Source organism: Moschus berezovskii, chromosome 15, assembly GCF_049115385.1.
Source record: "Moschus berezovskii isolate FMDL1 chromosome 15, NW_MosBer_1.0, whole genome shotgun sequence".
Taxonomy (NCBI): Eukaryota; Metazoa; Chordata; class Mammalia; order Artiodactyla; family Moschidae; genus Moschus; species Moschus berezovskii.
The window spans coordinates 51,126,703-51,149,334 of record NC_142474.1 but is presented as its reverse complement, the minus strand read 5'-3'; the positions used below and the strand labels follow the sequence as shown (position 1 = coordinate 51,149,334).

The window sequence follows — 22,632 nt, the reverse complement described above, 5'->3', positions numbered from 1 at the left end:
CGTTTCTTTCTGTCTTACTTCACTCTGTATAATAGGCTCCAGTTTCATCCACCTCATTAGAACTGATTCAAATGCATTCTTTTTAATGGCTGAGTAATACTCCATTGTGTATATGTACCAAAGCTTTCTTATCCATTCGTCTGCAGATGGACATCTAGGTTGCTTCCATGTCCTGGCTATTATAAACAGTGCTGCGATGAACATTGGAGTACATGTGTCTCTTTCAATTCTGGTTTCCTTGGTGTGTATGCCCAGAAGTGCTATTGCTGGATCATATGGCAGTTCTATTTCCAGTTTTTTGAGGAATCTCCACACTGTTCTCCATAGTGGCTGTACTAGTTTGCATTCCCACCAACAGTGTAAGAGGGTTCAAAACTTAGGCGTAAATGAGTTCTAGGATTTCTTTCAATTCCTGACATCCATGGGTCTGGGAGTAATGATGAACTGTTGACACAAAGTGCAGTTTTAAAAAGACTGTTGCTGTGAAACAGTTAAGGTGCCACTGCAGGTTAGCTTTGTCTGTCCTGTTATCAACAGTGTAGCCTCATCCTCATCTGTTACCACAGGTTATAGCCTGACCTTCTAACGGTTATTACTGTCACTTGATCAAACGATTATTACTGTCACTTGATGCAGGATAGTGTCACTATTAGTACAAACCCATTATTACCCTTGTGAATTATCAGTACTTTTTTTCTTTATTGAAATTCAGAATTAATGCCATCAATGGGGGAGAATAAGAGTATTTTTTGTAATATTGTCAAATATCTAAATCATGGATTCTGTATACTAATTCATTCCTTAAAGTCATTTGGAAGAGTTGATCACTGATCATTCTGAGAATTGCATCTAAAGTAATCGTAAAAGTAATGTGTTTGGAAAATCTCTACCCAACAGACAGTAGAACCTGATGAAGCAATTGAAGAGGAGATACCAGATTCACCAGGAATAGAAAAGCATGATAAAGAAAAGGACCAGAAGGAGCCGAAGAAATTGCGTTGTAAGTTTTTCTTTCCCAGTTTCGCTAGTGGTTTGAGTGAGCTTATTGTTCTCTTAGCTCTTAGGCTGAGTGGAATCACCACTGTTACAAGAGTTGTAAGATTCAGTAGTTGCAGCCTCAGTGTTTCAGTGTTTTCTGTCTTCGTTTACTCACTGTAAGTTTTCACCCTAATCATATGCACCCCGATGGCAGCATATATTGCATTACCTTTTCAAGAGGAAACAAAAATGCACACAACAGAATGCACTTATGTTGAGGTCTCTAGAAAGCTGAATTTTATGAACTGAAAAATATGTAATTACTGTTTAAGATCCTTACACGTTAAGAAGTCAAAAGTTAGGGGATATGTACTGTAGTTCCAAACTGAACACCAGGCAGCCGCCTCTGACTCATAGATGTCTGTGCAGGTAGCTGCATGAATTTAACCTCCAGACGACATTATACTTACAGAACCAGAGTGAGCCAGCAGTTTCAGGGATTGCATTTTCTAAAGCAGGCCTCTTGTAAATTACATAGTTTAAACAGGCCATTAGCCATGACTCTGAATTTTGTTAAATCTATTTGAACAAATCCACATTTAACTCGGAACTTTTGGTCTTCATAGTAACTGAAGGAGTAAAAAATCAGTTCTTTTGTTCTCTTACATTCTAATTGTTCAGGCCTATTACTGACACTGTCACCGTGTAACAGTGTAAACGTATGAAAATTTTATTGTTTTAATTCTTTTCTCACATATTGTTTGTGCTCTCAACTTTTCTTCACATATAGTTATTTTCAAGAAATTTACTTTTCAAATTTGTGTTATGGTAATAAAAAAAGAAATCAAGACTACAAGAAATGTAGAACATTTTCCAGGTGATCCCATCCTTAGCTCAGGGTAGGGATACTTATGAGTCTGAGTTCAGCTTGAAGCACAAATAATGGTGATGGATATGTATATACATATATGTGTGTACATAGAGTACATCTTAATATATATGTATACATTTACAACCCCCAGCTCCCAGTTCAGTAAGGATAGGGAAGGGTGGAGGCTTTGTTTATGTTTTATAGGATAGTTTCTTTACTTTTTTGTTCTTCATTTTATGCTCTAAAACTGCAGGATGGTCTAAGACTATACATAATATCATTTATTAAATAATGAGTATATATTAGAATAATTTACAAGTGTCTTGGCACACATACCAAAGAAGGCACTGTTTGTGGTCAGTGTTTAGTGATAGAAATGGAATGTTTTGTGTGGTGTATTACTTTAAATTGGGTCTGTGTTAATTTAATTCTTCATGAGTTACTCTTAAACCATATTAAAGTTAGAATAATGGATTTACAATGATTTTTATGTATGAGATTAATATATTTTGAATGCTAGGTGGAAAAATTTTTATAAAAAAAGCCTTTATCTTATGAAATGCTTAATATCTATCTGTCTTAAGCCACGAAAGTATCTAGCATAGATTCTTCAGAACAGAAAAAAACCAAGAAAAACTTGAAGAAGTTTCTTACACGACGCCCCACTCTGCAAGCTGTTCGTGAAAAAGGTTATATTAAAGGTAGGTAGAAGTGATGTTTATAGCAATGGCCAGAATCAGAAATAAGACATTTTACATTTATAGCTGAGTAATTTTGAAACAGTAAAAATGTTTTCAATCCTTATTCATTAAGTTATCAGTTCAGTGATTACAGTACATTTGAGTAATTAAAATTGATTTTTAAATGCATGTAAGTTTAAAGCATTGAACAGATGTAAATACCAAATTCAGTTTTTAGAAACCCTGCACCAGAGGAACTACACAGATGTGATGGGTTTTTGTTTAAAAGCAAAGCATTTGCTGGGGAAAAAAAGAAACTTCTATAAAGATGAGATACAGACAACATAACTTAAAATAGTGATGAGTTCCACAAAGAATTGAACACAGTGATAAAATAGAGTGACTAGAATTGGGTTACCTTAGGTAGCAGCAGCAGCAGCAGGTAGCATAGTCAGAGGTTTTTTTTTTTCCCCAATATTTATTTATTTGGCTGCACTGGGACTTTGTTGTGGCACATGGGATCTTCAGTTGCAACATGTGAACTCTTAGTTGCAGCATGGGGAGTCGTGGGATCTAGTTCCCCAGCCAGGGATTGAACCTGGGCCCCCTGAGTTGGAAGCATGGAGTCTTAGCCACTGAATCACTAGGAAAGTCCCAAATAAGGTTCTTCTAAGGAGGTGACATATTAGCTGAGACCAGGAGTGATGAGAAGGAGCTCCATTTGGGGGGTGGAAATTGATCCTGTCCTCTGCACAGGATGAGAAAGTAAGAAGGGAGTCAGGGACTTCCCTGATGGTCCAGTTCTTAGGACTTTGTGCTTTCAGTTGCCAAGTGCAGGTTCAGTCCCTGGTCAGAGAACTAAGATCCTGCAAGGCGCAAGGTGTGGCCACCAAAAGCAAGAGCAGAGGAGCCAGGCAGGAGTGAGGGAAGGTGTTCCTGGAGCTTCATGAAGAAGGAAAACTGTGTGGTGAAATACAGTCGGAAGCAGTCGGCAAAGTACAGATCAGACAGGCACGTGTCGTGGTGAAGTGCACCTTTGCAAGGATACCTCCTGTTGCGCTCCCAGTGGTTTAGCCACTTTGTGAACTATTATTTCTTAAAATCTCTTCCAGATCAGGTATTTGGAGCCAATCTTTCTAATCTGTGTCAGAGAGAGAATAGCACAGTGCCAAAATTTGTGAAATTATGCATCGAACACGTCGAACAATATGGTAAGAAAAAAAACATTTTTTTAAAAATGTTAAGCACACCAGCCCACTGTTTTGCCATTAAAACCCCTAGGATTTTTGATTTTGAGTGTTGCAACCAGAAGTTCTTTTTAGTTGTAAGTTGTCAAGAAAAGCATCTGTTTTGCAAAAAAAAGAAAAACTTATTTTGTACTGTTTCAAATTAAGACCTTTGCAGTCATCTGTTGAATGTTCAGTACTTAGGGTTGATTAAGGATATGGTATTCCTTGAAGCCATTTGGAGTTGACTTTTGCTTAAAATGAAAGTGGTGATTGTGAAACTGTTTATTAAGAAATGATTGGACAGTATTGGAGATGGTGTTTACTTACCAAGAGAAAGCTTCTTCTGTTTATAATAAAAATGAGATGACCTTCCAAAACTGCTAAGTCAACTATAAAGAGTCCAAATAGACAAATCCTCTTTATATCATTTCTTGTAAAAGAAGACTTAAATTAATTTCTGTTTTGGTTAATTTTAGCATGTTATTTATTAGTGTTATTTATACTAGCTTTTAAAATAACAGTATCTTGACTGCAGTCACATTAACTTACATCAGTATGTCATCAAAAAAATCTTGTGTAATGAAAATGTTTGCATAAAATGTAATTACTGCTGCTTACGTATCTCTTGTCTGATCTTTATCAGCCTGACAATAGAGAAGCCATGGTCCTTGCCTTTACTGGAAGTTAAATGAATAATAAGCACATTAGATAATTTTAATATGTGCATCATCATTTTTTGAATATTTGAACTTTGGGGGATTTCATTGTGTGAATTTCAAATGATTCAATTCCACATAATAAATAAAAGAAATTAATAGCCATCTCAAATTATCAGTTCTTCTTATAGAACCATCATTTTAGTTGCTGGCTTGTATTAAGTTTATTGGACTTCTCTACTGGCTCAGATGGTAAAGAATCTGCCTGCGATGCAGGAGACCCAGGTTCGATTCCTGGGTTGGGAAGATCCCTTGGAGAAGGGAATGGCTACCCACTCCAGTATTCTTGCCTGGAGAATTCCATGGACAGAGGAGCCTCGTGGGTTACAGTCTATGGGGGTCACAAATAGCAGGACATGACTGAGCGAGTAACACTTTCACTTCATATTAAGTTTATTATAAACCTTGACTCTTGAGAGTCCCTTGGACCACAAGGAGATCAAACCAGTCAGTCCTAAAGTAAATCAACCCTAAATATTCATTGGAAGGACTAATGTTGAAACTCCAATACCTTGGCCACCTGATGCGAAGAACTACTTGTTGGAAAAGACCATAATTGCTGGGAAAGGTTGAGGGCAGTAGAAGAGGAAGGCAGCAGAAGATGAGGTGGTTAGATAGCATCACTGACTCAATGGACATGAATTTGGGCAAATTCTGGGAGACTGTGAAGGACAGGGAAGGCTGGTGTGTTGCAGTCCACGCGGTCACAAAGAGTTGGACTCAACTTAGCAACTGAACAACAACAGTAATTTGACAAACATTTTTCAGAGGGTACCTTAATATGTACATTTACACTATCAAATGATATACAAAGAAATGGGTAGGCTGATTTTATCTACCAACTTTCTTTACTGTTTGATTTATCCTCAAGTGTTTGCTGAAGTTTATCATAAATTGTTAGTATTTCACGGTTGAGATGATTTCTGTGAGGTGATCCACAGTCTGCATGATAAAGTAGATTTGTTGCTGTTTACCAAACAATTCAGAGTGAATCTCCACCCCTCTTTCCCTGCCAAGTTGCTATAAAAAGCCATTGAGAGGAAAAGAGAAATTTTATTTTAGGCTAAATGTTAATAAGAATTCTAAGACATGAAAGCATCTGTAGATGAGGCCAACAAAAACTTCAATCTTGAATTATTGTTATTTGTCTTTTAGGGCTGGATGTTGATGGAATTTACAGAGTTAGTGGCAACCTAGCAGTGATCCAGAAGCTGAGGTTTGCAGTCAATCACGGTGAGGTCATATTGCCGCTTGTTATATACAGAAGAATCACTCATACTGTTAGAATTGGTTTAAAATAATTTCCAAGAATTTCCTATTCCTTCTGTTTTGCAGATGAGAAATTGGACTTGAAGGATAGTAAATGGGAAGATATTCATGTCATCACTGGAGCCCTCAAAATGTTTTTTCGAGAATTACCGGAACCTCTCTTTACATTTAATCATTTTAATGATTTTGTTAATGCAATTAGTAAGTATGTAGTTGCACTCAGTTTTCCCCCCAGATGTTGAAAACCCTCTGTACATACAGATTAAGCTACTGCAATTCCTTTTGATCTTACCTGAAACTAAGTTTTTTTCAAAGAATCGCTTCACTCTAGAAATTTTAAACACGACCACCAGGTGTCACTGTGTATCACCAAATGCCAGGTTCCAAAACCCTGTCACTGCTTTTAGTTTCACGCAGACTCTCCATTCGTTGTCTTTTTTTTCAGAACAAGAACCACGACAGCGTGTCTCTGCTGTGAAGGACCTGATCAAACAGTTGCCAAAGCCAAATCAGGACACAATGCAGATTCTGTTCAGACATCTCAAAAGGTAAGAGTCTCATAGCAAGAGAGAAGGAGTAATTGGGGAAAAACAAGATCAGAGAAGTGCACAGGTATGATACGTAGTGTGGGACCCCCAGGGCCAGGCGACCAGACCCAGGTTCAGAGCCCAGCTGTGCTGTTCCGCTGTCTTTGTAACATAAGAAAGATAATGTCTCTGAGCCCCAGTTCTTTGTAGGTAACATGGTTTGGTATAAAGAATACTTTAAGGTTAATTTTATATGTGAAACTTTTATTAATATATAATGCCTAGCATATAGTAAGTGTTCAGAAATAGTTGCTCAAGTTAATTATTATGGAGATGAGATTGGTTATTAAGTGAGGAATATTCAGTTACCTTAAAGTCAGGGTAGAAAGAAAGAAAGCAAAGTCGCTCAGTTGTGTCCTACTCTTTGCGACCCCACGGACTGTAGCCTATCAGGCTTCTCCGTCCATGGGATTCTCCAGGCAAGAATACTGGAGTGGATTACGATTTCCTTCTCCAGGGGATCTTCCCGACCCAGGGATCGAACCCACGTCTCCCGCATTGGAGGCAGATGCTTTAACCTCTGAGCCACCAGAAAAGCCCTAAAGTCAGGGTAATTAGGTCTAAATTAACATATAGTTACTCTAAAACTTCTGATAGGAAGAACACCAGTTTACTAAAATAAGTGATCATAATGTGAAATTTTCTTTTTTAAATAGCAAAAATGAGTAAAATTCAAAGTTAATTCTCTGTGCTCTAATGAGATTTCCCCTTCACTTTAGTGGGGGAATCATTGTTATCTGAATTATAGTAGGTGTTCAATTATACATGTCACCTAAATTTATCTAGAAGAAAACCTTCCATATTATTCAGACTGAATTCTGTTTGGTTAAATAGTTTATATGTACCTTAGGGAAACGAGCATTATTTCTCTTTGCTGAATGCAAACTGTTTATAACAGTGAAGAATTTCCCCAATTTTTAAATTTTCTCTTTTAACAATTTTATTTTCCTCTTAGAGTTATAGAAAATGGAGAAAGAAACCGAATGACCTATCAGAGCATAGCGATTGTTTTTGGACCCACTCTGCTCAAGCCAGAGAAGGAGACTGGTAACATAGCAGTCCATACTGTCTACCAGAATCAGATCGTAGAATTAATTCTTCTTGAGATAAATTCCATCTTTGGACGCTGACGCTTCCTGAAGACAACCTGTGGAATAGAAGCTGGATTTCATCAGATTCCAAATCCTTATACCTGATGTATCTTATGTTTGGACCAAGCAGTGACTCTTTGATTTTGCACTTTTCTGAGGGATCAGAAGGGAACGGAAGAGTCCGGATGTGTTAGGCCCTCATATTTGCTGCTTTGTTGCAAGTTGATAAACCTGTGTATACCTTTGAATTAATTTTATCCTGAATGTTTGCATTTCACACTCTGAGTTTCAGTTAAAAAAAAAAATCAAAACTTGCGATTCTAACCAGTCATATACACTGGATAATTTGGTAAGAATACATTTTTTTCTCCTTAAACTGGATAACGTAGAATTTCTTCTCATGATTTGATAGGTTCATTACTTGATAGAACAACACTTACAATCAGTTATTTTGAAAACGCTCCTGGGCATTTAAAACAAAGTGAAGTATGTCTGTTTCGAAACCTGTGTATTTTTTTTCCAGGGTTTCTGCATGCAGTGGCAGTCTGAGTGCTCGGACTCATTACAACCCAGACACCATCCCTTGATGAAGGCTGGCTGTCTTCACTGTGTAACACAGCAGCACACTAACAGTACTTAAAACACTGTGATATACTAGAGTTGAATTTAGCATAGGCCAGTTCAGGGTATTTTGGGGCTCTCTATACTACACTGACTTGTCGCTAACAATCCTAATTCTCTCTAGTGCCATATTGAGTTCTTGGTATGACCCTGTGGAGAAACCAACTTTCTTTGATGTAAGTTCAGGCTGAAGACTGTCCTTTAGCTCATGTATATAATTGTGTTGTATAGTCTCAGAGTACATTCTAACCCCTTGTTTCTAATCACGATACTGGTAATTCTTCTCCATGAATATTAGGTTTCCTCCAGAAACATGCTGTTATTTGAGGAAGTTAACTGTGTGCACTTTTAGATTTTAATTACATTTACAGCAAATCACTGTAATGCAAATGGTACTGGAAAAATGCTGAATAGACTTGCTAAATGGTGAATGCACTACAAGAGGAACCTTTTAGATTATTTAATATGTACAGAATACATTAGAAAAAAAATTTATTACAGAATTCTAACTCTGCAGTATGAATAGTGGAAACCCATATGTAAATTAGATAGAGGTCAGATCGAAAATGACAGTGCTAAATCTGAGAATTTCTTTTTACATTACTAATGTAGATCAGTTTGTATAATAAAACAGGGTTTGGAAGGTTTTGTTACAGAGAGCATGGTCTGCTGAAGATTTTTTTAAAATGTATTTTTCTAGATTAACTGCTGTAAATGAAATGTCTAATCCGAATAAAGAAAACTATAAGAGGTTTAGAGATTTTTTCCATTGGAAATGTGCATTTTGGTTTTTAATTTTGTTTTGTTTTTGCATTTACTGGCACACTTTTTTATAATACCTCATTTAAAAAAAAATCAAGTGAATCTGATCTTTCCTGTGGCAAATATGTCTCCCTTATTTCATACCTTTTCTGCTCCCCACCACACTAGTGCCCTCTCCACCCCACCCGCGCCCCCACCCCCTCCACTCTGTTTCTTCATCAGTATTTGAAAGTGAATGATTTGTAACCAAGACTCTTTTTCTTAGGATCACATTAACAATTTCCAGATTCCTTTTCTTGGGAACAAATATTTTTTCTATGACCTGTCTAAAAACCTCTCACCTGAGTTTTGTGGTAAAAGTATTGTTTGTGGTTGTGATCTTATTAAATTGATAACAAACTAAGCTGTTTGACAGCAGTGGGAAAGCAGATTGTCTTGGGCAGGGAGAAAAATCCCCCAGATGAGAATGTTTATATTTGCCTAAAGATGTCCATAACCGTATACAGTATGCCCTAGGCCTGGCCTGTGTAGTGATTGTATGCCAGGAAAACAATTAGATGCAAATCAGTGATGTTCTTTTTCTTGGTAGTTACAACATATCAAAGAATAAAATTGTCCTGTGTTTCTTGTTTCAAAGTACACGTGTGTATGTGAAGTCTTAAATATTTTAATAGTCCACGGCTAATCAGCTTATTGTAATATTGTATGTACAATGAGATCAATGTCTTGCGTTTTCATCCTCTGTGAATTAAAAATTCTCACTTGTTTTGTCATAACAAAACCAGCAATTTTTCCTGTCTTGATAGCTTGATTTTTAGTAGAAAATATATTAAAGGCTGAAATAAATTGTCAGTGAAATTTCATTTACTAATAGACTTTCCTTCGGAGTGTCATTAAAAAAGTTGGAAATGGAAAGAAAAAAGTATAATCAAGTATATTGTTCTATTTCAATACAAGAAAATACTATTTACATTTTACTGCCATAAGAAATTTTGCCTTTTACTTTAGAAAAAGTTAATTAAGAAAAAAAGCATTATTACCTTTTAGGTAGAGGCAAACCTGTAGTTTTGTTTTGTTTTTTCTTATGTGAAAAGCACAAATGGAATACTTCAGCCAAACTTTGGGCATAGACAATTGTGTTATATACGCATACACACATATATGTGTATGTATATTGTTCAGTTGCTAAGTCCTGTGCAACGTTTTGCCACCCAGTGGACTGCATCACGCCAGGTTCCTCTGTCCATGGGATTTCCCAGGCAAGAATACTGGAGTGGGTTGCCATTTCTTTCTCCTGGGGTCTTCCCGACCCAGGGATCAAACCCGTGTGTCATGCATTGGCAGGTGGATTCTTTGCCATTGAGCCACCAGGGAAGCCCGAATGTGTCATTGCTTACATACAAATAAAAATTCATCAATAATAGTTATGGTAGATACCTGGAGACCTTTGTACTATTTTAATTTTATCCCATGGTTCTTTATAAACCTGAAATATTAAATATTAAGATAGCAGTGAGAGGAAAAGAAGGTTATTCCATAATTGTGACCCAAGATTTTTTTCTCAGTTCATGGGAGAGGCTTCTGATTAAATGTTTAAACATGCCATTTTTCACGACACTGATTTCTCCAACATCTTTAAGCATTTAGAAGAAATACATAGAGGTACCTACAGCGTGTCTCTTTAGTGAAAAAGAAATAAGAATAGTCAGATGGGTGTCATCCTCTTATTGGTCTTATGAAAGTCAACTACTCCAATATTGCATCCATATAGAATTGAAAATGGGTAGAAAATAAGATTTTATTAAGTTTCCTGGTCTCTCAACTCTAGCCGTCTGCACTAACGATCCTCTTTTATAGAAAGCATGCCTAGTTTGAGACCGAGGTGTTTTAATTAGCGAGTTCAGCGTGTTTGTTACAGTCCTTGAGATGGGGCATCGTTTCTGTTTTTGTTTTTATACGGTATTCCAGTATAACTAATACAGTCATGTTACATGCAACTTCAGTTGAAACCAAAAAAGAAAAAAAAAAAGGCAAAGGGGCTGCAAAACAAGATCAGCAGCCTTACAATGATGGTGATTAGAATCTGTTGAAAATTCACAAGCCCGGAGCCCAGGCCCGGCAAAGTCAGCCCTAGGCCTTGCAGAGAACAGGATGTCCAGAATGCTAATAAGACCTTCTGTAGCTACGGAAGGCAGGGAGTTCTCCTGAAGAATCTCAATTAGGCTTCTCAACTGAAGTTTTGTGGACCAGGGGTGGCTGTAAGTGTATTCAGCTGGATTGAGCTTTTACAGATTAGCCGTATATGACTGTGGCACTTAAATGAACTCTTTCATTTCCTTCATTACTTCCCTTCTCCTGCAGGAAAAAACCAAAATGCAAAAAGCACTTTCATGGTACTCATAAGCAGAGCACATCGAGAACAAGGTAACTGTTTAACGTACCACCACAATATGAATCCAGAAAAGTTGGCTTTCTTAATTTTTCTTATCAGCCTGCCTTTTCCTTCATTTTACTTCCTCTCCCTGTGTTTTCAGAAGAACAGCCTTTGGTAAAGATTTTAACCGGGAGCCAGATCTTCTAGGTAGTTCTTTTGTTTGCTTGCTTGTTTTTGCTTTTAATATTTTAAAAAATGTATTTATCTGGCTGTGCTGGGGTCTTAGTTGCTGCATGTGGGAACTTTTAATCGAGGCATGTGGAATCTTAGTTCCCTAGCCAGGGATCAAATCCATGCTCCATGCAGTGAAAGTATGGATCTCAACCTCTGGACCACCAGGGAATTCCCTAGGTAGTTCTGATTGTTGTGGCTCACAGTGCAAGTAGCAGTGAAACCTGCAAGTTGTTGTGAACCCTGTGATGTTGATGAAATCTGTACTGACATCAGAATGAGATGTGACGCTGTGGAAACTATCAACAAGGCCTGTGCGTAAGTAGAAGTCAGAACAGCTGACAGGTCAGGGTCATGACTAGTGGAGACTCAGCCTGGTATTCAGGGCCTCCTGGACATTCTGAGAGATTGTTTATATATTTGGTCAAGAGAAATGGGTATCTTAACACTTAAGTAAAATTGAGTCTCATCGATGGATCAAGCAGGACAGACCTACTGGGACCTCGCATTCAGTCTTAGCTTATGGAGGCCCAGAATGTGTGTGCATGCCTACCGCCTGATGGCTGGTCAGTGGCTCAGAAGGCTGAGGAAGAAACATGTTAATTATTTATGTTATTTCTATTTAAACTTTGTGATGCGTTTAAGTAAAGCATATTCTGGCATGTTCAAATATTGTTTGATGAAGAAGCAGCTTGTCTACCTGTTGTGGGCATCTGTTTTCAAGCTAAGTTCATTTTTATTTATGGGACATACTGAAGCTTCTTTATTATGTGTTGCGTGCATTCCGGTGACTATGAACGTGGCCTGTTTCAGCAGTCGCTGTTTGCCTTGGACTGTCAGATGAGCGGCTGCTCACACAGGCTGTATTGGGGCTTCCTGAGGCCCTTGTGTCCATGGCGTCCAGATTTCCTGGAGGGGGTAGACTTGAAGAGGAATCAAGGGCCTCTGTGGAAGCCAGCACAACTGTGTTCCCCTCTTTATAAAGGGGGGGACCCCAGTATTTTTAGTTCTATGAGTTTCCCTGAATTCAACACTTACATTGGAAACCAGATCAGATGTGTCGTTCCTGACACCTGGCTGTACCTTCCGACGCCCTCTGATTATGGCTCTGCCTCCTGATGTGTTGCATTAGCCAAATGGATTCTGAGCATGGCCAGTACCAGCAGCTGAACCTTCTTCCCCGTCTAATCACGCTTGGAAGCAGCTGGAGCATATTCAGTTGGCATCAGTAGTTCCACAAAGCCAGCGTCAGACGATATGAAATCGTTTTTTCAGATAACAGGAAGTTCTGAAACATCTCCCACTGCCTAGGAGGTTGGGAAGACACTTTAATATAAACGGTCTTCTAAGATCCCATTCATTCATTCAACAAATTCATTGACTTTGTTTAATAAATATGAATAGGTTTTGTTAACGCAGAGCTTTAACCTTTGGGGATATGATGGTGAACAAAACAGAGTCCCTGCTTTTGTGTTTGTTTTTGAGATTGGTATTATGACAACTGGTGTATATTTAGTTCTGACGTAAAACCCTTACTGAGTAGGTGAACTGAAATGGTCAGTCTGAGTAGTTTTATTATAAATTATGAATATGCCTTCTAGTCAGCTGCTAGTGTTGTGTTTGGGCCAGCTTGCTGAGATTGAGCTGAGATTTATTACTATGTGATTGGGTAGCTTGAGTTGAGAATGACATATATAATTTAAGTACTTGTTGAGTTGAAGTTAGGCACGTTTGTCAGATAAATACAGGAAATATTGATATCTTTGATGAAGCATCGTTTCAGTGGATGAGGCCTGGTTTTAAACAGCAGATGGATCATCATAGTGGGAAGCAATAAAACATGGAGTGGAACATTAGCTAAAGTTTCAGGAAAATTGTGGATTTAGCAACGTTGTTAGCAGTCACATAAGTAATCCTGCTGTTTGAAGAAACATGGAAAGGATTCTGGGAAGATGCTGGTTACAGCATAGTTTTTCAGTTCTCACATTAAACAACAACATAATGACATTGACAGCAAAACTAGGTAACATGCCCTCACAACCCTCAGAAGACAAGCGAGTGTGGATAAAGCTCCACCAGCTCCAAGATCTGCAAGGATACGGTGCCTGTGAGGAGCAAGAAAGAGATCATAGGGTAGCATCTGACAGACCCGAGGACAGGAGAACTGCAGTATAACCGCCAGGACTGAGGGACTGAGTCACTCTCCACTAGGAATTCTCAAAACTAACTTAGAGGTCCCTTCCAGGGCAAGGCCTCTCATTGAAGAAGGGTTGCTGGGAGTGGAATCAAAATTGGTCAGGATAGGGACAGTGGATCAAGAAGATTGCCTAGGTCAGGGTAGGCAGGGGAGATGAAGCCAAGAAATCCCAGAAATCAAACTGCCATGCTTATTTTTTTCTTTATTAAATAACTTTATTACCTAGGGTCAAAGGTGAGGTACTGGCTCAGCACTCTCCAGGACATGGGTTGGTGGAGGGGGTCTGCAGCTTTTTCCTCTCTGACTCTTAGCCTCTGTGAGCTTGACAGTGGATGGGGGAGACACGACCATCCTGAGCTCAGCGGCTGCTGGTGTTGAATTGCAGGTAACATTGTGCTGTACGCTGTTTGGTGTATTCAGAATTCAGATAATTCTGCTGAGCTTTTTGCTCCTCAGCCAGCTGCTGGTTGAAGGAGCCTAGCCCCCTCCAAAATTGAGCACACAGCTCCCTCCCCTGCTCTTCGATTATGTTTAACACAATTCAGAAACAACACCAGAATGAATCTGATGAAGTAATGAACTTCTTGAATCCTAGTCCAAAAGTTCAGGAAGATTGCTTTACCTTAAAATGAGCAAAATAATAGCATCAAAGCCAAATCTCATGAAATTATGAGGAAAAAATGGATTAGTATAGTAGCTGCTGCTGCTAAGTCACTTCAGTCGTGTCCGACTCTGTGTGACCCCATAGACGGAAGCCCACCAGGCTCCCCCATCCCTGGGATTCTCCAGGCAAGAACACTGGAGTGGGTTGCCATTTCCTTCTCCAATGTGTGAAAGTGAAAAGTGAAAGTGAAGTCGCTCAGTCGTGTCTGACCCTTAGCGACCCCATGGACTGCAGCCTACCAGGCTCCTCCATCCATGGAATTTTCTAGGCAAGAGTACTGGAGTGGGTTGCCATTGCCTTCTCCGTATAGTAGCATCCCTATGGAAATGGAAGCATTCCAGAAACACATGCCCATAAAGAAAACTAATCTTTTATTTAAAAATGAACTCAAGGTTTTTAAGGAATAGTATAAGACATGAAAGCACAACATCAAATCAGAATTACAGGCACTAAGATGACAGAACCCAGGACAGAATTTAAATGTTTCAGAGTTGTAAATAGAAACAAGAGCAGATAAATAAAACATAATGCCTTAAAAGATACGAAAAAAATTTTAAAAGTGACAATGGAGATAGATAAAAAGGCCAAATACAGAATCAGTAGGAGTTCATACGAAAACCAAGGGCAAGTAAAAGACATTAAAAATATTTCAGGAGTACTTGCTTTAAGTTAGAAAAGAAATTAGAGCACACCAAATAACATTAATATAGCTAACATAAAAATTCTAATGGAATTACTGGACTGTAAGGAGAAGCAAATTTGGGGGCATCTATTTGAAATGACACGTGACTTGTAAAGGAAATTATTAGATTATCAGAATTTTCAACAGTAACACATTATACCAGATGCAAATGGAAGCAATGTATTTAAGATTCTCAAGGAAAGAAAGTCAGTCAAGGGAATTTTCTATCCAACTTTGAAGTAGAAAAGGCACACATTGTCATCTGCATTTAAGAATTCAAGACTCTTCTCATGATCCCATCTTTTAGGATCAATTACAGAAGTTTAGATTACAGTTTCAGGCTACCAAAATGTCTCAGGAACGTCAGCATAAGGACTAGTTGTTGGGTATTAAACATTTAACTGCTCATAGAAATAAGACTCAGCGAGGGCCATCAGGAGGGTATATAGTCCTTAATGACTACATACACCCTGCAAGTGAAAATTTAATGCCGCTGTTACAGAGAATGAGGAGAAAGTATGCCAAAGTGGTTAATGTTTTCAGTTATCGTGTTGGTGAAGTAGTCAACTTTTGTCATAACGTTTGATCTCTTGTCCACAGTTCCTAAAAATTCTTCACAGCCATAAACGTGGAATGGTGTTTCTCCCCCTCCTTCTTTTGTCTTTTGTCTCTAGTAGTTTCAATATTTCAATTCTTTTACTATAGCTGCTGCTGCTGCTGCTAAGTCACTTCAGTCGTGTCCGACTCTGTGTGACCCCCTAGACGGAAGCCCACCAGGCTCCCCCGTCCCTGGGATTCTCCACGCAAGAACACTGGAGTGGGTTGCCATTTCCTTCTCCAATGTGTGAAAGTGAAAAGTGAAAGTGAAGTCGCTCAGTCGTGTCCGGCCCTTAGCGACCCCACGGACTGCAGCTGTATATTCTTTTGCTATTCTTTCATGATTACCACAATCTGATACAGATGAAGGGCTAATCTCCCTAATATTTAAAGATCTGTTAGAAAGTAAGAAGGAAAAAACCAGTAATCCAGGAGAAAAATGAAGAAGTAAAGACAAGAGCAACTATGAAGTGATGTGTTTCATGTAAGAATCAGTGGATGCTCAACTAGCAAGTGGAGGGTGAATGAGAAGTGACACGTGTTCCTCTCGTTTCACTTGTCCCCACACTGCAGGTGCTGTGTTTTCTGTACACTGAAGCCCTTGCCACAGCTTTATTATTATTATTCCTCCCTCCCTCCCTTCTCATATCAGCCCTCGGCACATCTTTGGTAAACAGAGCTGCTGCTGCTGCTAAGTCACTTCAGTCGTGTCCGACTCTGTGTGACCCCACAGACAGCAGCCCACCAGGCTCCCCCGTCCCTGGGATTCTCCAGGCAAGAACACTGGAGTGGGTTGCCATTTCCTTCTCCAAACAGAGCTAGGATGGACCTTATTAAGCCTTAGGAACTGCTTTTTCCCTCTTGGCGTTGATGCTCTTGAAATTATCTTTCTGCTTCTAAGAAGACGTAATCTTGAAACTTTTCTTGGATTCTCAGCTGCTTTGTTTGGTAGCTGGTCATAAGGGCCACAATGGTAAAATGAACATTGAAATTACATTTGAAGAGCAAGGAATCTACACTTGTTTTCAAAGTTGTATTCCATCCCATTGTTTTTTCAAAACAGAGCATTGGGAAGAATAATTTCCCCTTACGACAGTAATGTTTGTGTGCAAAGTTCATCTCAAACAATTCAACAATTTTTGAAAACTCAACTTCTGAAAAGTCTGATAGGCAGGGGGAAACTGCCATCATTTTTGGATAAGTTTATACCTGGACTTAGGGCACCAGAGTCAGTGTGACATTTATTTACAAGTCACATATTGATGTAAGGTTTTTAACAACTTTGTCCTCTTGCTTTGGGATGTGATAACCTGCACAGAACTGTCAACTCGTTTAAAAATGACGACATTCTGCATGACTTTCAAAAGGGAAAGAGAAAAGCGGCTCTCATTTAGTGGATATGGAAGTTATTTGTGTGGAGAATGTCCTGTTTCCCTTCATTTCACCTAAACAGAGTGATAAATCTGCATGGTTTTCCAGCTGTCACTGCGGTGATCAATAAAAGGCACACGGACTCTTTCTCCAAGTAGCTGAGTCTGCTTGCAATTGGAATAGTACTATTTTATTAGCCAAACTGCTTAAAGTTTTTCTCTTAGAGAACGATTATATTTTACTGAGAATAATTGTGCTGCCAGGTAATGGAAAATAAACATTAAACACTGATACTATCAGCCTCTTGACTTGTCTAATTTTCCTGGTTCATAATGCATTGTGGCTAGACTGATGAAGTCAAACTGTTAATGGTAAATTACCTGTCAGCTTGATTTGTCTACTCTGTTCATTATCTTTGGTGAAAATACGGATGAGATGAGTGTCTGTGTGTGTGGTGTTTTAATTTCCTTGAGCTTGGAGTAGGAGTTGGAAATGTCTCTTTGCAGAAAGTAAACTTAGTGTGTATATATTTAAAATAGCTACCCACTCACAACCTGGTTAGACATTCAAAACATAATCATCAAGCTCTTAACTATTTTGACTTTTTTTGGGGGGTGTTTTTTGTTTAGAGTAATTAATCTTAGGGTCCTAGGAAACAAGAGTGGAACCTCTTCAGGTTGTCACTTAAAAAAATTTGTTTTTCAGTTTTATTTTTTCTGGTTGTCAATTTTTTTCAATTAATATCTCATTTATTTTTGGTTGCACTGGGTCTTCATTGCTGAGTGTGGGCTTTCTCTATTTGTGGTGAGCCGGGTCTACTCTTCATTGTGGCACAACTTATATGTAAAGAACATCATGAGAAATGCCAGGATAAAGCACAAGATTGCTGGGAGAAACATCAGTAACCTCAGATATGCAGATGACACCGCCATTATGGCAGAAAGCAAAGGGGAACTAAGGAACCTCTTGATGAAAGTGAATGAGGAGAGTGAAAAAGCTGGCTTAAAACTCAACATTCAAAAAACGAAGATCATGGCATCCAGTCCCATCACTTCAGGTCAAATAGATGGGGAAACAGTGGAAACAGTAACAAACCTTCTTGGACTCCAAAATCACTTGGACAGTGATTAGCAACCATGAAATTAAAAGACTCTTGCTCCTTGGAAGAAAAGCTATGACAAACCTAGACAGCATATTAAAAAGCAGAGACATAATTTTGCCAACAAAGGTCTGTACAGTCGAAAGCTGTGGGTTTTCCAGTAGTCATGTATGGATGTGAGAGTTGGACCATAAAGCTGAGCACCGAAGAATTGTCTTGAACTGTGGTATTGGAGAAGACTTGAGAGTCCCTTGGACTGCAAAGAAATCATATCAGTCAGTCTTAAATCAACCCTGAATATTCATGGGAAGGACTGGTACTGAAGCTGAAACTCCAATACTTTGGCCACCTGATGCAAAGAGTTGACTCATTAGAAAAGACCCTGGTGCTGGGAAAGAAGATAGGAGAAGGGGATGACCGGATGAGATAGTTGGATAGCATCACCAACTCAATGGACCTGAGTTTGAGCAAGCTCTAGGACATGGTGAAGGACAGGGAAGCCTGGCGTGCTGCAGTCCGTGTGGTTGCAGAGAGTCTGACATGACTGAGTGACTGAACAACAACAAAGGGCTTCTTTCTTGCAGTGGTCTCTCTGGTTGATGGGCTTCAGTAGTTGTGGCATGCAGGCTCAGTGGTTGCAGCTCACAGGCCCTTGAGCACTGGTTCACAAGTTGTGGTACATGGGTTTAGTTGCTCCGAGGCATGTGGGATCTTCCTGGACCAGGGATTGAACCTGTGTTTCCTGCATTGGCAGGTGGATCTTCATCCACTGAGCCACCAGGGAAGCCCCTGGCTGTCACTCTTCATCACTACTCCTGAGAGGTATTCTAAGGACATACTTGCACACAACAACACAAGACAGTACACTGAACTCAGAGGGTTTTTCTGCTCCTTCTGTGACTGACACTGAAAACAACTTGCCATAAACACAGGAAAGCCTTCCAAAGAGCAGAATGGAAACTGTACATCTATTCCAAAGTGGACTAAGTGCGGTTCTATTCAAACACTTAGGAAACAGTACTTTTGGATCTGGAGACAGTGGCAAAAATTTAAAGCTGGATTTTGTCTTAGGTTGAAAGATCACTTTTAAAAAACTGTAAATTGAAAGAGAGCTTCCTTTAGTGTCAACCTCTCACTGCGTGATCTTATAGATACTTGAGGGCTGTTTGAACCTCACACCAGGAAGTGGAGGGCAGGGTAAGGAAACATGAACTGAAGGAGATCTTGGTGACATGAGGCGGGTGGCCCCTTCACTGCAGTCAGGGAGGTACTGGCAGAGTGGCAGAATTGGGATGCTCTGCAGAACTGGGTTTCCCCAGGAGATCCGGGTCCTTGCTCAGCTGTCCTTATACTAGGGATGTGGTGCTCTGTATTCCAAACTTCTAGTGAGTTTGGGAAGGATGTGGAAAGCACAGACCCTCTACATTCCCTCCTGGATTCTAGACGGCCAGCAGCTGGTTGGTTCCAGGGCAGTGTTGGGTAAGGTGCACCTGGGAAGACCCGGAGTCTCGGGGTCAGGAGAACATGAGCACTGGGGTCAGAGAGACCTGAGTTCCAATCTCGTATTTCTCAACTGGAGTTGAAGCAAATTTCTTGAACTTTTAAGGCCTTCAATTTCTTCAAATGTAAAATTCAGACAATTATACATACCTTCTTTTCAGTTCTAGGACAAGGATTACATGAGAGAATGTCTTGGAAGCACCTTGCGTAGTACCTGGTTTACAGTAAGTACCTAATCATTTGTGTGTATGTGAGTGTGTACGTGCATGCTAAGTCACTTCAGTTGTGTCCGAGTCTGCAACTCTATGGACTATAACCCGCCAGGCTCCTCTGTCCATGGGATTCTCCAGGCAAGAATACTGGAGGGGGTTGCCATGCTCTCCAGCGGATCTATCTATCTATCTATACATTTGGTCACACTTCATGGCACACAGGATCTTAGTTCCCCCACCAGCTATGGAACCCGTGTCCCCTGCAGTGGAAGCATAGAGTCCTCACCACTGGACTGTCAGGGAAGTACCATATATTGATTTTATTTGGTCCTTTTAAGAGCCCTGGGAATTGTGATGTTTTAACAGACCTCCTTGCAGTTTCAGATGACACTTAAACTAAAATTCTCTCCTAATGATAGCTTGAGCCCAGCCACTCAATGGGAGAAGCAGCTGGACCTGTAGGATCTTATTTGCAATTGACACTCTCTATTGTAAATTTGTTCTTGATTGTTTTTCAATTTTCTTTTTGTTTCACTGGAGAGGAAAGATGTTACTCAGTTTTAAATGTTAAAAGGGTACAAGTTGCTTTGTTACAAAAACTAAATTTCAGCAAGATAAGTGGCTGACCAAGGGCACAGAACAAGAGGCAAAATTGAGACAAATCCCAAGTCTTCTAAGCTGTTGTTCAAAAACAATTTCGAGTCCTTCCAATGGATGAGATGTTGGGATTATGACGAATATTACCAGATATGTTTCCTGCTGTCTGGGTGTTCATTGTCTAGTGAGGGATAGAGATATTATTCAAATCATCCCAATAGTAAATGTGTAATTCAAAACCGGCAATTTAAGTGCTCTGAAAGCCAGGAACCAGGGTTATAAAAGGGTAATTACAGAAGGGCCTGGGTTAGATTTGGGGTCAGAGCAAGATTCCCTGAGGAAATGCCTCTGGGTCTGAGTTCAAAAGGATGAGAAGGGTTAGCTGGTTGCACAGAGAATGTCCAGCCCATGGGGGGCTGGGGCAGGAAAGCGGAGGTTGGGGGGCTTCCAGGAAATGGCAAGAAGGCAAAGCTGTAGACAGAAGAGGGACAGGAGGCAGGGGGATGGAGGGGGTGATGGGGAGGGGGTCACAGTAGTGAGAGTGGCTGCCAGCATCCGTTTACCTGTGCCAAGGGGCAGGTGGGCGCGTCTGGGACCACCTGGCACCCACAGGCTTAGCTTGAGTTTCCCTGGGAATCTAGGCTGCAAGTCCAGTCTAGGACCAGTGGCCAGGCTGGGGTGTGCACTTGCCTTGCCAGCTGCCAAGGTCATTGTCACATGTGCTGCTGTGCTGTGTATGCTGGGCAGAGAGGAAGTGTAGCCCCAAGGGCAGGCATCCCTGCAGGGAGGGTCTCCTGTTGGGCGCCGATTGCAGTGGTAGTTGTGGGGGCAGGCCTTTGTTCCTGTTTCTTTGCCCAAAGAGGCTGTTAAAGCTAAAACCCATCAGTCTGCCCATTTTAACGACAGTTGAGCAGCTGAGATGCTCAAATGTTCTGTTACCTCTCTTGCTGGTCAGCTGTTTCTGTTGTCTCCAGGATTTAATTGTTTCTCCAGTGGACAGTGTGATCTGGAAATCCTGTGTGCTCCTACAGGAATCAGAAGTTCACCCAACACTCTTGCTTGCCTGTGGAGGCCTGAAGCAAACCTGGGAGTGAAGTGGGTTTTTCTGTGAGGAGTTAAGTAACTGAAGAATTGTTTTTAATTGTAGTAAAATATACATAACATGAAATTGATGATTTTAAGTATACAATTCAGTGGCACTAAGTATATTCATTCAGAAAACTAAGATCATGGCATCCGGTCCCATCACTTCATGGCAAATAGATGGAGAAACAGTGGAAACAGTGGCTGACTGTTTTTGGGGGCTCCAAAATCACTGCCGATGGTGATTGCAGCCATGAAATTAAAAGACGCTTACTCCTTGGAAGGAAAGTTATGACCAAGCTAGACAACATATTAAAAAGCAGAGACATTACTTTGCCAACCAAGGTCCGTCTAGTCAAGGCTATGGTTTTTCCAGTAGTCATGTATGGATGTGAGAGTTGGACCATAAAGAAAGCTGAACGCTGAAGAATTGATGCTTTTGAACTGTGATGTTGGAGAAGACTCTTGAGAGTCCCTTGGACTGTAAGGAAATCCAACCAGTCCATCCTAAAGGAGATCAGTCCTGGGTGTTCATTGGAAGGACTGATGTTGAAGCTGAAACTCCTACTTTGGCCACCTGATGGGAAGAGCTGACTCATTTGAAAAGACCCTGATTCTGGGAAAGATTGGGGGCAGGAGGGGAAAGGGACGACAGGATGAGATGGTTGGATGGCATCACTGACTCAATGGACATGAGTTTGGGTGGACTCCGGGAGTTGGTGATGGACAGGGAGGCCTGGTGTGCTGTGGTTCATGGGGTTGCAAAGAGTCAGACACGACTGAGTGACTGAAATAAACTGAAGTATATTCACAAGGTTGTGCAACCATCACCACTATTCATTTCCAGAACTTTTTCATCATCCCGAATAGAAACTGTGTCCCTATGAAACACTGACTCCCTATTCCCCCCCTTCCCCAGTCCCTAGTAACCTCTCATCTCCTTCTTGCCTCTGTGAATGTCATTGCTCTCGGCGCCAAATGTGACTGGAATCATACAATGTTTGTCCTTTTATGAATGGCTTATTTCATTTAGCATAACATGCTCAAGATTCATCCGTGTTGTGGGATGTGTCAGAATTTACTTCCTTTTTACAGCTGAATAATATTCCACTGGATATATACCATCTGTTGTTTATTCACTCACCCGTTGATGGACACTTGGATTGTGTCCTCCTTTTGGCTGTTGTGAATAATGCTGCTGTGAACATGAGGGTACTGAAC

The 22,632-nt window shown here is 40.1% G+C and overlaps 1 protein-coding gene across 10 annotated transcripts in view; it reads left to right on the top strand.

Annotated features, from left to right (window-relative positions):
- Positions 1–9,667, top strand: part of ARHGAP12 (Rho GTPase activating protein 12) — a 121,539-nt gene extending 111,872 nt beyond the window's left edge. For all 10 annotated transcript variants that reach the window (XM_055429681.2, XM_055429672.2, XM_055429713.2 and 7 more), the window contains 7 exons: positions 898–1,000; positions 2,434–2,550; positions 3,642–3,740; positions 5,630–5,707; positions 5,810–5,944; positions 6,189–6,291; positions 7,286–9,667. In XM_055429681.2, coding sequence (XP_055285656.1) covers positions 898–1,000; positions 2,434–2,550; positions 3,642–3,740; positions 5,630–5,707; positions 5,810–5,944; positions 6,189–6,291; positions 7,286–7,460 — 810 coding nt within the window. In that variant the 3' untranslated portion in view covers positions 7,461–9,667. The remainder of the gene's footprint in view (positions 1–897; positions 1,001–2,433; positions 2,551–3,641; positions 3,741–5,629; positions 5,708–5,809; positions 5,945–6,188; positions 6,292–7,285) is intronic.
- Positions 9,668–22,632: the final 12,965 nt, after the last annotated feature.